Genomic DNA, 12,300 nt, shown 5'->3' on the forward strand with positions numbered 1-12,300 from the left:
CATTTCTGCATTTCCTGCACTCATTTGAGATCATTTCCACACTGCCACGATATGGGTAAAAATACTAGGCCTTATTTTTAACCAAATGTTGTTGTAATTGTGATTTAGATCAAAATAGTGATGCACCGATATGACGTTTTTGGCCAATACCGATATTTTTCTTGCCAAAAAAACCCAATACCGATATTTAACATTTTAGCGGCCTTTTAAGCATTATAGTACAGTTAAATAGTTAACACACACATATGGACCCAGCGGTCTAAGGCACTGCATGTCAGTGCAAGAGGCATCACTACAGTCCTGGTTCGAATCCAGGCTGTATCACATCCGGCTGTGATTGGGAGTCCCATAGGGCGGCGCGCAATTGGCCCAGTATTGTCCCTGGCCGTCATTGTAAATAAGAATTTGTTCTTAACTGACTTGCCTAGTTTAAATAAAGGTTACATACGCCACACTGACTAAAAAGTTATTTTGTTGGCATTTACGTATATCCCCATTACCAGTAAAACATAATCAAAACCTATTACTTTCACTTACTTGCTGTGCTGTTTCATTGTTCATTTGTTCAGTCATTTCATTTCTATGGAACGCCGTTTAGGTCTTTGCGTGTCAAAAAAGATACACGTCAAATAACATTATTTGGGGGCCCTATAATCTTTGGCTACATTGACTCTTTATTCATATAGCCATATTCATTCTTCGTCTATTCCTCTTTGATTTAGAAGATACTGTTGCACAATCAACATGCTGATTTAAGCCTCCACCAGTACTGGTATCAGGCTGTATTAGCTAGCTATGTTTGCTCTGAGCATTAGTGGCTAACACGATTTAGCTTAACTTGCTAAGAAAATACAAACTAGCTGTTTGCAGAAACACAAACTAATATTGTAATTATAGAACGCTTGTGGATTTATATTAAGATCAAAGTGGAAACAATGTCGTTGTCATCAACATTGTTGCATGTGCTGCATTGACCATGCAGACTGAACGAAAGTGTCTGGTGGTCAAGCAACAACAAATGCGCTCCTTGAGTGACAGGGGGTGGGACTAGGTCTGTGTGGAAAGCGTCATGGAGAGAGAGAGCGGAGGGGGATAACTCAAGTAGGAGAGTAAACTATACAAATGGACGTTACACACGGCGGCGTATCACATTTAACAAACCGAACATTCAAAATACCCTTATAGAAGGTAAAGTAAAAACCCAAACTGGTCCGTGCATAAATATCGGTGTGTATAGTAAAATATGGTATACTGCCCAGCCCTAAACTCCTATGTGAAAGTATGGCCTTTCTCTTGTATTTCAAAGATGATGAAAGAAATGTAAAAAAAAAAAAACGCATATTTTTTGTTTGTTTCTATTGTCTTTTACCAGATCTAATGTGTTATATTCTCCTACATTAATTTCACATTTCCACAAACTTTAAATTGTTTCCTTTCAAATGGTAACAAGAATATGCATATCCTTACTTCAGGTCCTGAGCTACAGGCAGTTAGATTTGGGTATGTCATTTTAGACGAAAATTGAAAAAAAGCGTACTATCCTTAATTAATAAGATAGACCTATATAAGCAGTATAACAATTGGGATGTACAAATTTTGGCATAAGGGAATGATGAGCGCATAAGAGGCAAGCCATCATTTAGATTAAAACATTAATGAGCGAGCTAAGATGGACGATATGCCTATTTGATGTTCTCTTTTGAAATGGACAGAATTAAGATCATCGGCCATTCTTACATAAATAATATAAGCAGAAAACGAAAGCTTTAACAGTATTCTATGACATTTCTCTAAAATTGGCTATAGGCTACATGGGCACCACCAAGTCAGAACAGTAGGCTAAGTTCTGAGGGGGAGAGACCAAATTCTTAGGGTGAGACACATGGGTTACTAACAGCTTGCTACACAACATACACTTAGTATTACTTTCTTAGCTACAGTATACATATCTCCCTGGTATATTACATAATCTATGCCACAATATGCAAGACAGGCCTTTTTTTGGACTTACTATTGTTGTGCTGTGCTCAATTGAACAGGAAGGTGGCGCTGCATTCCTTTTTGTGGTCATCAAAGTCTGGCATTCTCTGGAGTTATGGTGATTTCAAGACAACTGGGAACTCTGGGGGGGAAAAACGAGGTTGAATCATGACGTCAGTGATCTTCAGGTCGGAAAGTTGGTGCTCTAGAAAAAGACCAGAGATTCTGAGTTGGTGAACCGTTGAACATTTATTTTCCCAGTCGAAGCTCTTTTTTTTCCTCAGAATTCCCAGTTGTCTTGAACGCATCGAAGTCAGAGATTTCCCAGTTTGGAGTTCCCAGTTGCTTTGATTGTGGCAGAAGTTATGCTGGATTGACAGCATGGCCAATGTATTCAACCTTTTCTGGCCCTTTCAGACAGATGTTTTAAACCCTTAAACCCAGACTTTGACCACCCACCCTCTCCACCGAATAGAAGGCAGGGGAAGCAAAATAGTGATTGCTTTGCATCGCAATACGTTTTATCTATAATTTCTCTGCATATGACAAGGGTTGAAAATTATTAGCCTGTAGATTGTCATTGTGATTCATAGATTTCGAAAAGTATGATGTTGATCTGGTCAGTCCAATCAAAGCTACGGTAGATATAATGTGATTTCACATAATTTTATCTGTGCCCTATGATCTTGAGCCTTCTTGGATGGGCACTTCTAATGTACCCAAGGGGGCTTGAACTACCTAGCCCCAGGAGTGACTGAACACTGAGCCAATCACAGCACAACTAGAGAACATTACCAATGTCTACACTCTGTGCTTTAGCTGGCTGCCCCTCCAGCACAGAAAGCACTGAGCTAGGTTTAAACCCTTGCATTTTGGAGCTGCCTTACTCAAGACACCATGTTCGTATGCGGCTTTATTAACTCAAGGATAAAAACATTTACGTTGTTTGCAAGCTGATATGTAACGCAAATTAATGCCGAAATAACATGCAAAACAGGCCATTTATAAAAATGTATACAATTATATACAGTGCCTTCAGAAAGTATTGAGACCCCTTGACTTTTTCCACAATTTGTTACAGCATTATTCAAAAATGTATTAAATAGCTTTTTTCCCCTCATCAATCTACACACAATACGCCATAATGTCAGGTTTAGAAATGTTCGCTAATTCATTAAAAATGAAAAACTGGTAACATTTACATACGTTTTCAGACCCTTTGCTCAGTACTTTGTTGAAGCCCCTTTTGCAGCGATTACAGCCACGAGTTTTCATGGTTATAACGCTACAGGCTTGGCACACCTGTATTTGGGGAGTTTCTCCCATTCTTTTCTGCAGATCCTCTCAAGCTCTGTCAGGTTGGATGTGGAGCATTGCTGCACAGCTATTTTCAGGTCTCTCCAGAGATGTTCGATCGGGTTCAAGTCCGGGCTCTGGCTGGGCCACTCAAGGACATTCAGAGACTTGTCCCGAAGCCACTCCTGCATTATCTTGGCTGTGTGCTTAGGGTCGTTGTCCTGTTGGAAGGAGAACCTTCGCCCCCAGTCTGAGGTCCTGACCGCTCTGGAGCAGGTTTTCATCAAGGATCTCTCTGTGCTTTTCTCCGTTCATCTTTGCCTCGATCATGACTAGTCTCCCAGTCGTTACCGCTGAAAAACATTCCCACATCATTATGCTGCCACCACCGTGCTTCACCGTAGGGATGGTGCCAGGTTTCCACCAGACGTGACGCTTGGCATTCAGGCCAAAGAGATTCATCTTGGTTTCATCAGACCAGAGAGTCTTTAGGTACCTTTTGGCAAACTCCAAGTGGGCTGTCATGCCTGATTGGTGGAGTGCTGCAGAGATGAAGGTTTGAAGGTTCTCCCATCTCCACAGAGGAACTCTTAAGCTCTGTCACAGTGACCATCGAGGTCTTGGTCACCTTTCTGACCAACGCCCTTCTCCTCGATTGTTCAGTTTGGCCGGGAGGCCAGCTCTAGAAAGTCTTGTTGGTTCCAAACTTCTTCCATTTAAGAATGATGGAGGCCACAGTGTTCTTGGGGACCATAAATGATGCAGACATTTTTTGGTACTCTTCCCAGACAAAATCCTGTCTCGGAGCTCTACAGACAATTCCTTCGACCTCATGGCTTAGTTTTTGCTCTGACATGCACTGTCAACTGTGTGACCTTTAAATAGACAGGTGTGTGTGCCTTTCCAAATCATGTCCACTCAATTGAATTTACCATAGGTGGACTCCACTCAAGTTGTAGAAACAGCTCAAGGATGATCAATGGAAACAGGATGCAGCTGAGCTCAATCTCGAGTGTCATAGAAAAGGGTCTGAATACTTATGTAAATAAGATATTTCTGTTTATTTTTAATAAATGTGCAGACATTCTAAAAACCTATTTTTGCATTGTCATTACAGGGTATTGTGTGTAGATTGCTGAAGATTTGTTTATTTAATGCATTTTAGAATAAGGCTGTAACATAACAATGTGGAAAAAGTCAAGGGGTCTGAATACTTTCTGAAGTCACTGTTTCTTTGGTGGGAATTTCCCCAAGAAGACTCGAGGCTGTAATCGCTGCCAAAGGTGCTTCAACAAAGAACTGAATAATGGGTCTGAATACTTCTGTAAATGTGATATTTCTTTTAGAATGTCTAAAAACCTGCTTTTTTTTTGCTTTGTCATTATGGGGTATTGTGTGTAGATTGATGAGGGAGAAAAAAAACTATCAATTTTAGAATAAGGCAGTAACGTAAGAAAATATGGAAAAAGTGAAGGGGTCTGAATACATATAAAAAAAGCATGTTTTTAGCTAATAAACAGGTAGGCCTCAAAACAGTTGGGGTCGCCGCTGCCTAGTTATTTGTACATATTGACCTCAATTACCTCGTGCCCCAGCACAAAGACTCGGTACTGGTACCCCGTGAAAATAGCCAAGTTATCATTACTCATTGTGTGTCTATTACTTTTATCACTAGGTGTTTTACTTTTCTATTACTTTTAAATTTTTTCCATCTCTACATTGTTGGGAAGCATTTCACTGTTAGTCCACACCTTTTGTTTACAAAGCATGTGACCAATATAATTGGATTTGATTTAATATAGAGCAATGTTTACATTGCAAATATAAAGATCAATTATTGATATAAGTGCTTTCTGCCCCCTGTCCTGCTTTTTGAATGCATTACAAATGTTGGTTTATTTGGTTGCATGTTATAGTGGTCATAATTCAAGCACTAGTGAAAGTAAAGCTTTTGTAGTGGTGATATGATGTGGCACTGTATGTTTTCATTCAAATCACACCGTTGCAGTTGGGTTTTTTTAAAGTTCACTCTTAAAAATGCATCCTAAAAGCTCATGTGTTATCGAGTACATTAATTATCATATACAGTACCAGCCAAAAGTTTCGACACACCTACTCATTCAAGGGTTTTTCTTTATTTTTTCCTCTTTTCTACATTGTAGGATAATAGTGAAGACATCAAAACTATGAAATAACACATATGGAATCATGTAGTAACCAAAAAAGTGTTAAATCAAATTATATTTGAGATTCTTCGAAGTAGCCACCCTTTGCCTTGACAGCTTTGCAGGCTCTTGGCATTCTCTCAACCAGCTTCATGAGGTAGTCACCTCAAATGAATTACAACAAACAGGTGTGCCTTGTTAAAAGTTAATTTGTGGAATTTCTTTCCTTAATGCGTTTGAACCGATCAGTCATTTTGTGACAAGATAGGGGTGGTATACAGAAGATAGCCCTACCAAGAACAGCTCAAATAAGCAAAGAGAAATGACTGAACATCATTACTTTAAGACATGAAGGTGAGTCAATCCGGAAAATGTAAAAAACTTTGAAAGTTTCTTCAAGTGGAGTTGCTAAAGCCATCAAGCGCTATGATGAAGCTGGCACTCATGAGGACCACCACAGGAAAGGAAGACCCAGAGATACCTCTGCTGCAGAGGATAAGTTCATCCTCAGATTGCAGCCTAAATAAACGCTTCAGAGTTCAAGTAACAGACACATCTCAACATCAACTGTTCAGAGGATACTACGTGAATCATGGTCGAATTACTGCAAAGAAACCACTACTAAAGGACACCAATAATAAGAAGAGACTTGCTTGGGCCAAGAAACACGAGCAATGGACATTAGACCGGTGGAAATCTTTCCTTTTGGTCTTTGTGAGACACAGAGTAGGTGAAAGGATGATTTCAGCATGTGTGGTTCCCACTGTGAAGCATGGAGGAGGAGGTGTGATGGTGTGGGGGTGCTTTGCTGGTGACACTGTCTGTAATTTATTTAGAATTCAAGGCACACTTTACCAGCATGGCTACCACAGCATTCTGCAGCGATACGCCATCCCATCTGGTTTGCGGGCCTATCATTGAACCAAAACATACCTCCAGGCTGTGTAAGGGCTATTTTACCAAGAAGGAGAGTGATGGAGTGCTGCATCAGATGACCTGGCTTCCACAATCACCCAACCTCAACCCAATTGAGATGGTTTGGGATGAGTTGGACCGCAAAAAAGGAAAAGCAGCCAACAAGTGCTCAGCATATGTGGGAACTCCTTCAAGACTGTTGGAAAAGCATTCCTCATGAAGCTGGTTGAGAGAATGCCAAGATTGTGCAAAGATGTCATTAAGGCAAAGGGGGACTAATCTCAAATATAAAATATATTTTGATTTGTTTAACACTTTATTGGTTACTACATGGCATGTGTTATTTTGATGTTTTCACTATTATTCTACAATGTAGCTAATAGTAATAATAAAGAGTTGGTGTGTCCAAACATTTGCCTGGTACTGTAAATGCACTATTTAAAGAGGTAAATCTGTATTTTCAAAGGTGCATACTATTTGAATTGTCATGTATTATTCAGTATTACATATTTTTCCTTGGAGTTATTCCAAAGCACTTTTCAAGGCTTGAAAAATTGTCACCTATCCCCTTCACCCAGACAGGAATATAAAGCGATATAATTACATTTTTGAAAATAAATGGATAATGTTGTAACCTACTATTCAACGTGCTTCACTTTCCATCCTTCTATTGAATGTGTCATTTTTACAGAATTTGAGTATCCTTGTAAATTGCAAAGGCCTCATCTGTAGCCTTCTCTTTGAAAGGGTTTTTAGAGCTTTACATGGCCTGTCTATGTGGGAAAGGAGCTGTCCAGAGTTTGACCACTCAAGCAGCCCAGTCACTTTTTTTTCTCAGCTCTGAGCCTGTCAGACACGAATGGGGGCTCAAGGAAATGGCGTTTCTCATTCAAGAAATGATTCTAGGGGTGATGATTCAATGGGACTTCTCGGTTAGTGAGTAATGTCTGCATGCCTATCATGCTGCACTGGTACAGGGTTAGTATGAACACCAATCAATATTACAATAGTTGGCAATGCATTGGACGGGAGCTGTGCTATGTGTGTCAATGATTCTCAGCGCTTCATATTGACCCAATGTTGCTGCTCTGCTCAGCTCGACCAGGTTCAGTGGTGAATGTGATGGGGGTTTGCTCTAACGAATTCACTGGACCACTTGGTGATTGGTTTGTTCAGCAGTATTTGTTCCGTTTGTAGTAGAGCTTTGGCAAATATTCTAATGTGCAGAGCACTTTAAACATGATCACACACACACACACACACACACACACACACACACACACACACACACACACACACACACACAATATGGGTGAGACACATCAGTGGATACAGAGGCACACAGACAGAGAGTGACACAGATTTAACACCTGTTTGTTAAAATGGGTAGCTGTGGTTTGTCTATATCAGGGATGGGCAACTCCAGACCTCAGGGGCCGGAGGAGGGGTGTCACACTTTTTCCCCCATCCCTAGCAAACACAGCTGATTAAACTAATTGCATTCTAAACTGAAGAACATGATTAGGTGGTTATTGGAGTCCAGTGTGTTAGCTGGGGCTGGGGCAAAACTGTTACACGAATCAGTCCCCTGAGGACTAGAGTTGCCCATCCCTGGTCTAAATCAAATAGATTTCAAAACGATTGTGTGAAGCCTGCATATCATGTGCTGACAACAACAATGAGAGATGGCACCAGCAGCACCAAATGCCATTGCCAGCAATCAAATAATCACATTTTTGTCTGTTTCAGTTTCTCCTCTGTTGGGAATTAAATGATTGTATGGCTGAGGATAAAACAAATACACAGAGAGCTCCATATAGACGTTTAAGTACTTTTCTTCTAATATCTCAGGAGTAGAGCTGATGGTGAGTTGAGAGAGAGAGAGAGAGATGACTCTGCTGTCCCTCTGTTGCCGATGTACTCTGAGGAGAAAGAGACTTGGGTGATCAGCAGGGTATAGAAGTGCGGGAAATGGGAGAAAGAAGGAGTGGAAGGGAGGTAGCCATGTGTGATAGTATAGTGTTGAGAGGTAGCCAGCAGCGAATCTTCAGCCCCAGAGAGTCCAGATGGTTCTGTTGAAAACAACAATGAAGTTCTATAATTCCAAAGGACCACCATCGCCTCATTCAACAATTCAAATTCCCCCATAATTAGGAAAAAGGCTGTAGTCACATACTTTAGATTTTATTCTCAGCTCAACTTACAATAAGAAACTCAAGCAATTTCCTGTCCATTCATAATTAGTGAAAATGCCCAAGCTAGGCAAGGTAACTTTCAACTCGTATTGCTTTCCTCCTACTCCATATGAGGAGAATGAGTAAGCGATGACGGCACATACATTTTGCTAGATATAGCCTGTAGCTTTATTGGCTCCGAGTGCAGTGTTCCAGAGAACAGCCATGTGCGGAGCGCTTTCCCTTAAATGGTATAGTGGCATTTATTACATTCTGTCTGTGTATAGTACTGTATACTCCTGTGGAATCGCATGGCCGCCACTATTTTGATGTAATTTCTTGTCCTGGAGAGGAAATGCACCTTCAGGTTCCACCTCGGATGAATAGCAAAGGCTATTTATACATATTTGTGAATTGGGTGTGGAAATTTCCATGTGGAGTTGATCATCAACAAATAAGGCACTGACAGCTATCAGTGTAGCTAGCTATCTTGCTAACTTAGCCAGCTGATGTTATCTGTAGTTGCGGTTGTATTTCTTTTACTACACCGTATTCAAAAGATTAGCCAGTTGGCTCTATGGTTGGTTCTGGAGTTGGAAGCCTTCCGTAAATCATAAGCAGTGATTTAGGGAAGACTTTGCCACAGATGTAAACCACTGGCCAATCTTTGACGTCACAATCTATTGTTATTTCCAAGGTTTTGGCATCTTCCATAAATTGCGGCCGGGAATCTGCCATAAAATTGCTAGAAAGAGTAAGATGATGCTCCGGTAATTTGGATAACTATTGAAAGATAGCTGATATGCGTTTTTGTTTATTGTTATGACACTGCAACGTCAGGTAGGTAGGCAGGCTGCTGGCAGTCTTCGGCTGTGGTACAAGCAAAGCCAAGTCAACCTGTGCTCATGGTTCTCACAGGGGAAGTGAAATGATAGGCTACAATGACTTTGCTCATGATCATGTACGCCGCAGATAACATGGAACTATGAGTTCCTTGAATTTTATTTTGCAGGTGCCTTTTAATTATCTGGATAGGAACTTGTGGTTCATAGCTAATGTTATACCATTCAAAGCAGTGGAGCGTGTAGCGATGCAAAACTTTAGTGGTCAAAAACATTCATCTTGGGACGACGGAGCGAGTGGGTTTGCTAAATGCTATCATATCACGCAATCATACTATTATATAAAATGGTAATATAAAAATATATATATATATATATGGGTGGTATACAGAAGATAGCCCTACCATATATATATATATATATATATATTAATACAGTCTAGCTTAATACAATCTAGCTCAAAAATAAGTGAAAATGTGGTCCTCCCGAGTGGTACAGAGGTTTAAGACACTGCATTGCCGTACTTGAGGCGTCACTACAGACCCGGGTTCGATCCCAGGCTGTGTCAAGAGGCGGTGCACAATTGGACCAGCATCGTCCGGGTTAGGGGAGGGTTTGGCCAGCCGGGATTTCCTTGTCCCATTGCGCTCTAGTGACTCCTTGTGGCAGGCCGGGCACCTGTAAGCTGACCCTGTTCGCCAGCTAGACTGTGTTTCCTCCGACACATTCCGGGTTAAGTGTCAAGAAGCAGTGCGGCTTGGCAGGGTCGTGTTTTGGAGAAAAAGGGGTGAAAGTACAAAAATAATTTAACAAATAAGTGAACATTAACAAACTATCCAATGGATTAGGATAATTTTATTGTTTAAAAAAAAAAAAAGTGGAGGTGCAAAACATACATTTGCACCCGGTAATTTAATGTGCTCCGTGGCTCAAGGTGGCCAAGTGGACACAAGGTTGTTTGGCTCATCAGTTGCAAAGAGGAATAACTTTGCAGCTGTTTCTGATTAATAAACAAAGCCATGCTGGTGGGTGGTATCATTCAACAAAAAACCAGCCCTGAAACAAAACGTAGGGTAAAAAATAATTTCTATATCATAGGAAAAGACACAGCATTCACATGGATTTGCACAAAGTGGGCAGTTCAGATTTGTCACTTCAAGCCCAGATATATCATACTTTGACTAAAACAATGACTTATTGACTTAAATTGTTGTGCAACATCATGGGACAGCTCTGGCCTTTGTCTTTCAGCTCGAAAAAGCGAATTTCTACTGGTGTGGGCGTTTAAAGAGTGTGGTTGCAAATGGACAATGTTCTGTGTAGGGCCAGAGATCCATTTAAGCTTAGGATATTGATGCAGGATAGCTATGTATACTGGTCTCTTGGGTGCTAACTTAGTTTAAGTACTAACTCAATGAATTGTAATTCCATGTAAGATTGAGCCCCTCCTTCAAGAATTGAGCACTATGTAATGGACACATCCTCCTCATATCCAGTTCTTATATAGCAGTTTTTGTTACCTCTGCAAGGTTGAAATGAGTTAGACCAGCTTTGTCTTGAGTTATCTGAAGTGTCTAAAAAATGTGGAGCTTTATTCCAGCAGAGCTTGTCTCAGAGATAGGTCTCTATCATTATGAGCATGGGGAAAACCTACATTGGCCAAATGTTTTTTTTATATTTTTCGAAAGTGTTTTGAAATAACCCTTTGCTTCTCCACAGTGGCACACTGGATAACGTTTTCTCTCTCCGATGGAATGTCAATGTAATTGCATTGTATTATTTGCAACACAATGTACAGCAATATTGTCAGGGATTTCTAGTTTATTGCTTGAATTCTTTACTGCGCCTGGTATTGTTGACATGTAGACCATGAGAAGGACTTGAGCACAGCAGTGTGTTGATTTATGACTGCTGGTATTGTACTGCATCTTTTCAATTGGCTCTTCCCTATTCATACAGTGCAGTGCTCAGTGCTGCAGGTTCTCTGTAATACTACTTCTAAAACTCACAATTAATCACTGACTGAATGAAGCAACCAGGCTGGTTTGTCATTTACGTTGTCGTATCGTCCTTGATAAATTGAGATTTTTTTCAATTAGATTGTCTGATAAATGTATTCACAATGAATTGATGAATATACTAATCAGTAGCCTCTTTGTTTTTCAGATCTGAATGCGAAAGCTCCAAAATGGTCAGGTATGTATACTGTTACACATGATGTAAGGCAAGTATTCAGGTAACACTTTATTAACTCTGATGACCATCTTTCCCGTTCCCTCTCTCCCGTTCCATCTCCCTCCTCAATCCACCCACCCATCTCTCTGAGTAGGTTCTGGTGCTCTAGTCTATAGCTGACCAGCTCTGTAATAAAACATGCTAGCAGAGACATGAGTGATTATCCTGTCTGCTGATGATAGTAGCAGCCAGGCACTGATGAGGTGCCTCAGTGTCCACTAGTGGCCATTATGATGGGGAAAATGATGGGTATGAGTGCAACCCAAGGTCACTCGCTGTCACATTGTAATTTCCTCATACAGTCTATCTGGCAGGAGATTTATATGGGAGTGTCTTAGGAGACTGAGTGAAGCCATGGAGTGGTTTAAAGCTAGAATAAGTATACATCGTTGATGTGACTAGGGCTGGAAAACTTGACTGGCATGTCAAGGCGAGGTGCTTTTCTCCCCAGTCCCTAGTAGGGTTGGGAATTGCCAGGGACCTCACATTCACACTGAGCTAAAGGGTAGATCTACCACTTTCAAGGAGCGGGACTCTAACCCGTAAGCTTATAAGAAATCCCGCTATGCCCTCCGACGAACAATCAAAACAGGCAAAGCTTGAATACAGGACTAAGATTGAATCATACTACGCCGGCTCTGATGCTCGTCGGATGTGACAAGGCTTGCAAACTATTACAGACTACAAAGGGAA

At 40.8% G+C, this 12,300-nt stretch overlaps 1 protein-coding gene across 1 annotated transcript in view; it reads left to right on the plus strand.

Annotated features, from left to right (window-relative positions):
- Nucleotides 1–12,300, plus strand: part of LOC145850455 (uncharacterized) — a 95,322-nt gene that overhangs the window by 39,849 nt on the left and 43,173 nt on the right. The window contains exon 2 of the mRNA XM_082959908.1: nt 11,539–11,568. Within this exon, the coding sequence (XP_082816034.1) occupies nt 11,539–11,568 (30 nt within the window). The remainder of the gene's footprint in view (nt 1–11,538; nt 11,569–12,300) is intronic.

The sequence above is a fragment of the Salmo salar genome, chromosome 13 (assembly GCF_965601325.2).
Source record: "Salmo salar chromosome 13, fSalSal1, whole genome shotgun sequence".
Lineage (NCBI taxonomy): Eukaryota > Metazoa > Chordata > Actinopteri > Salmoniformes > Salmonidae > Salmo > Salmo salar.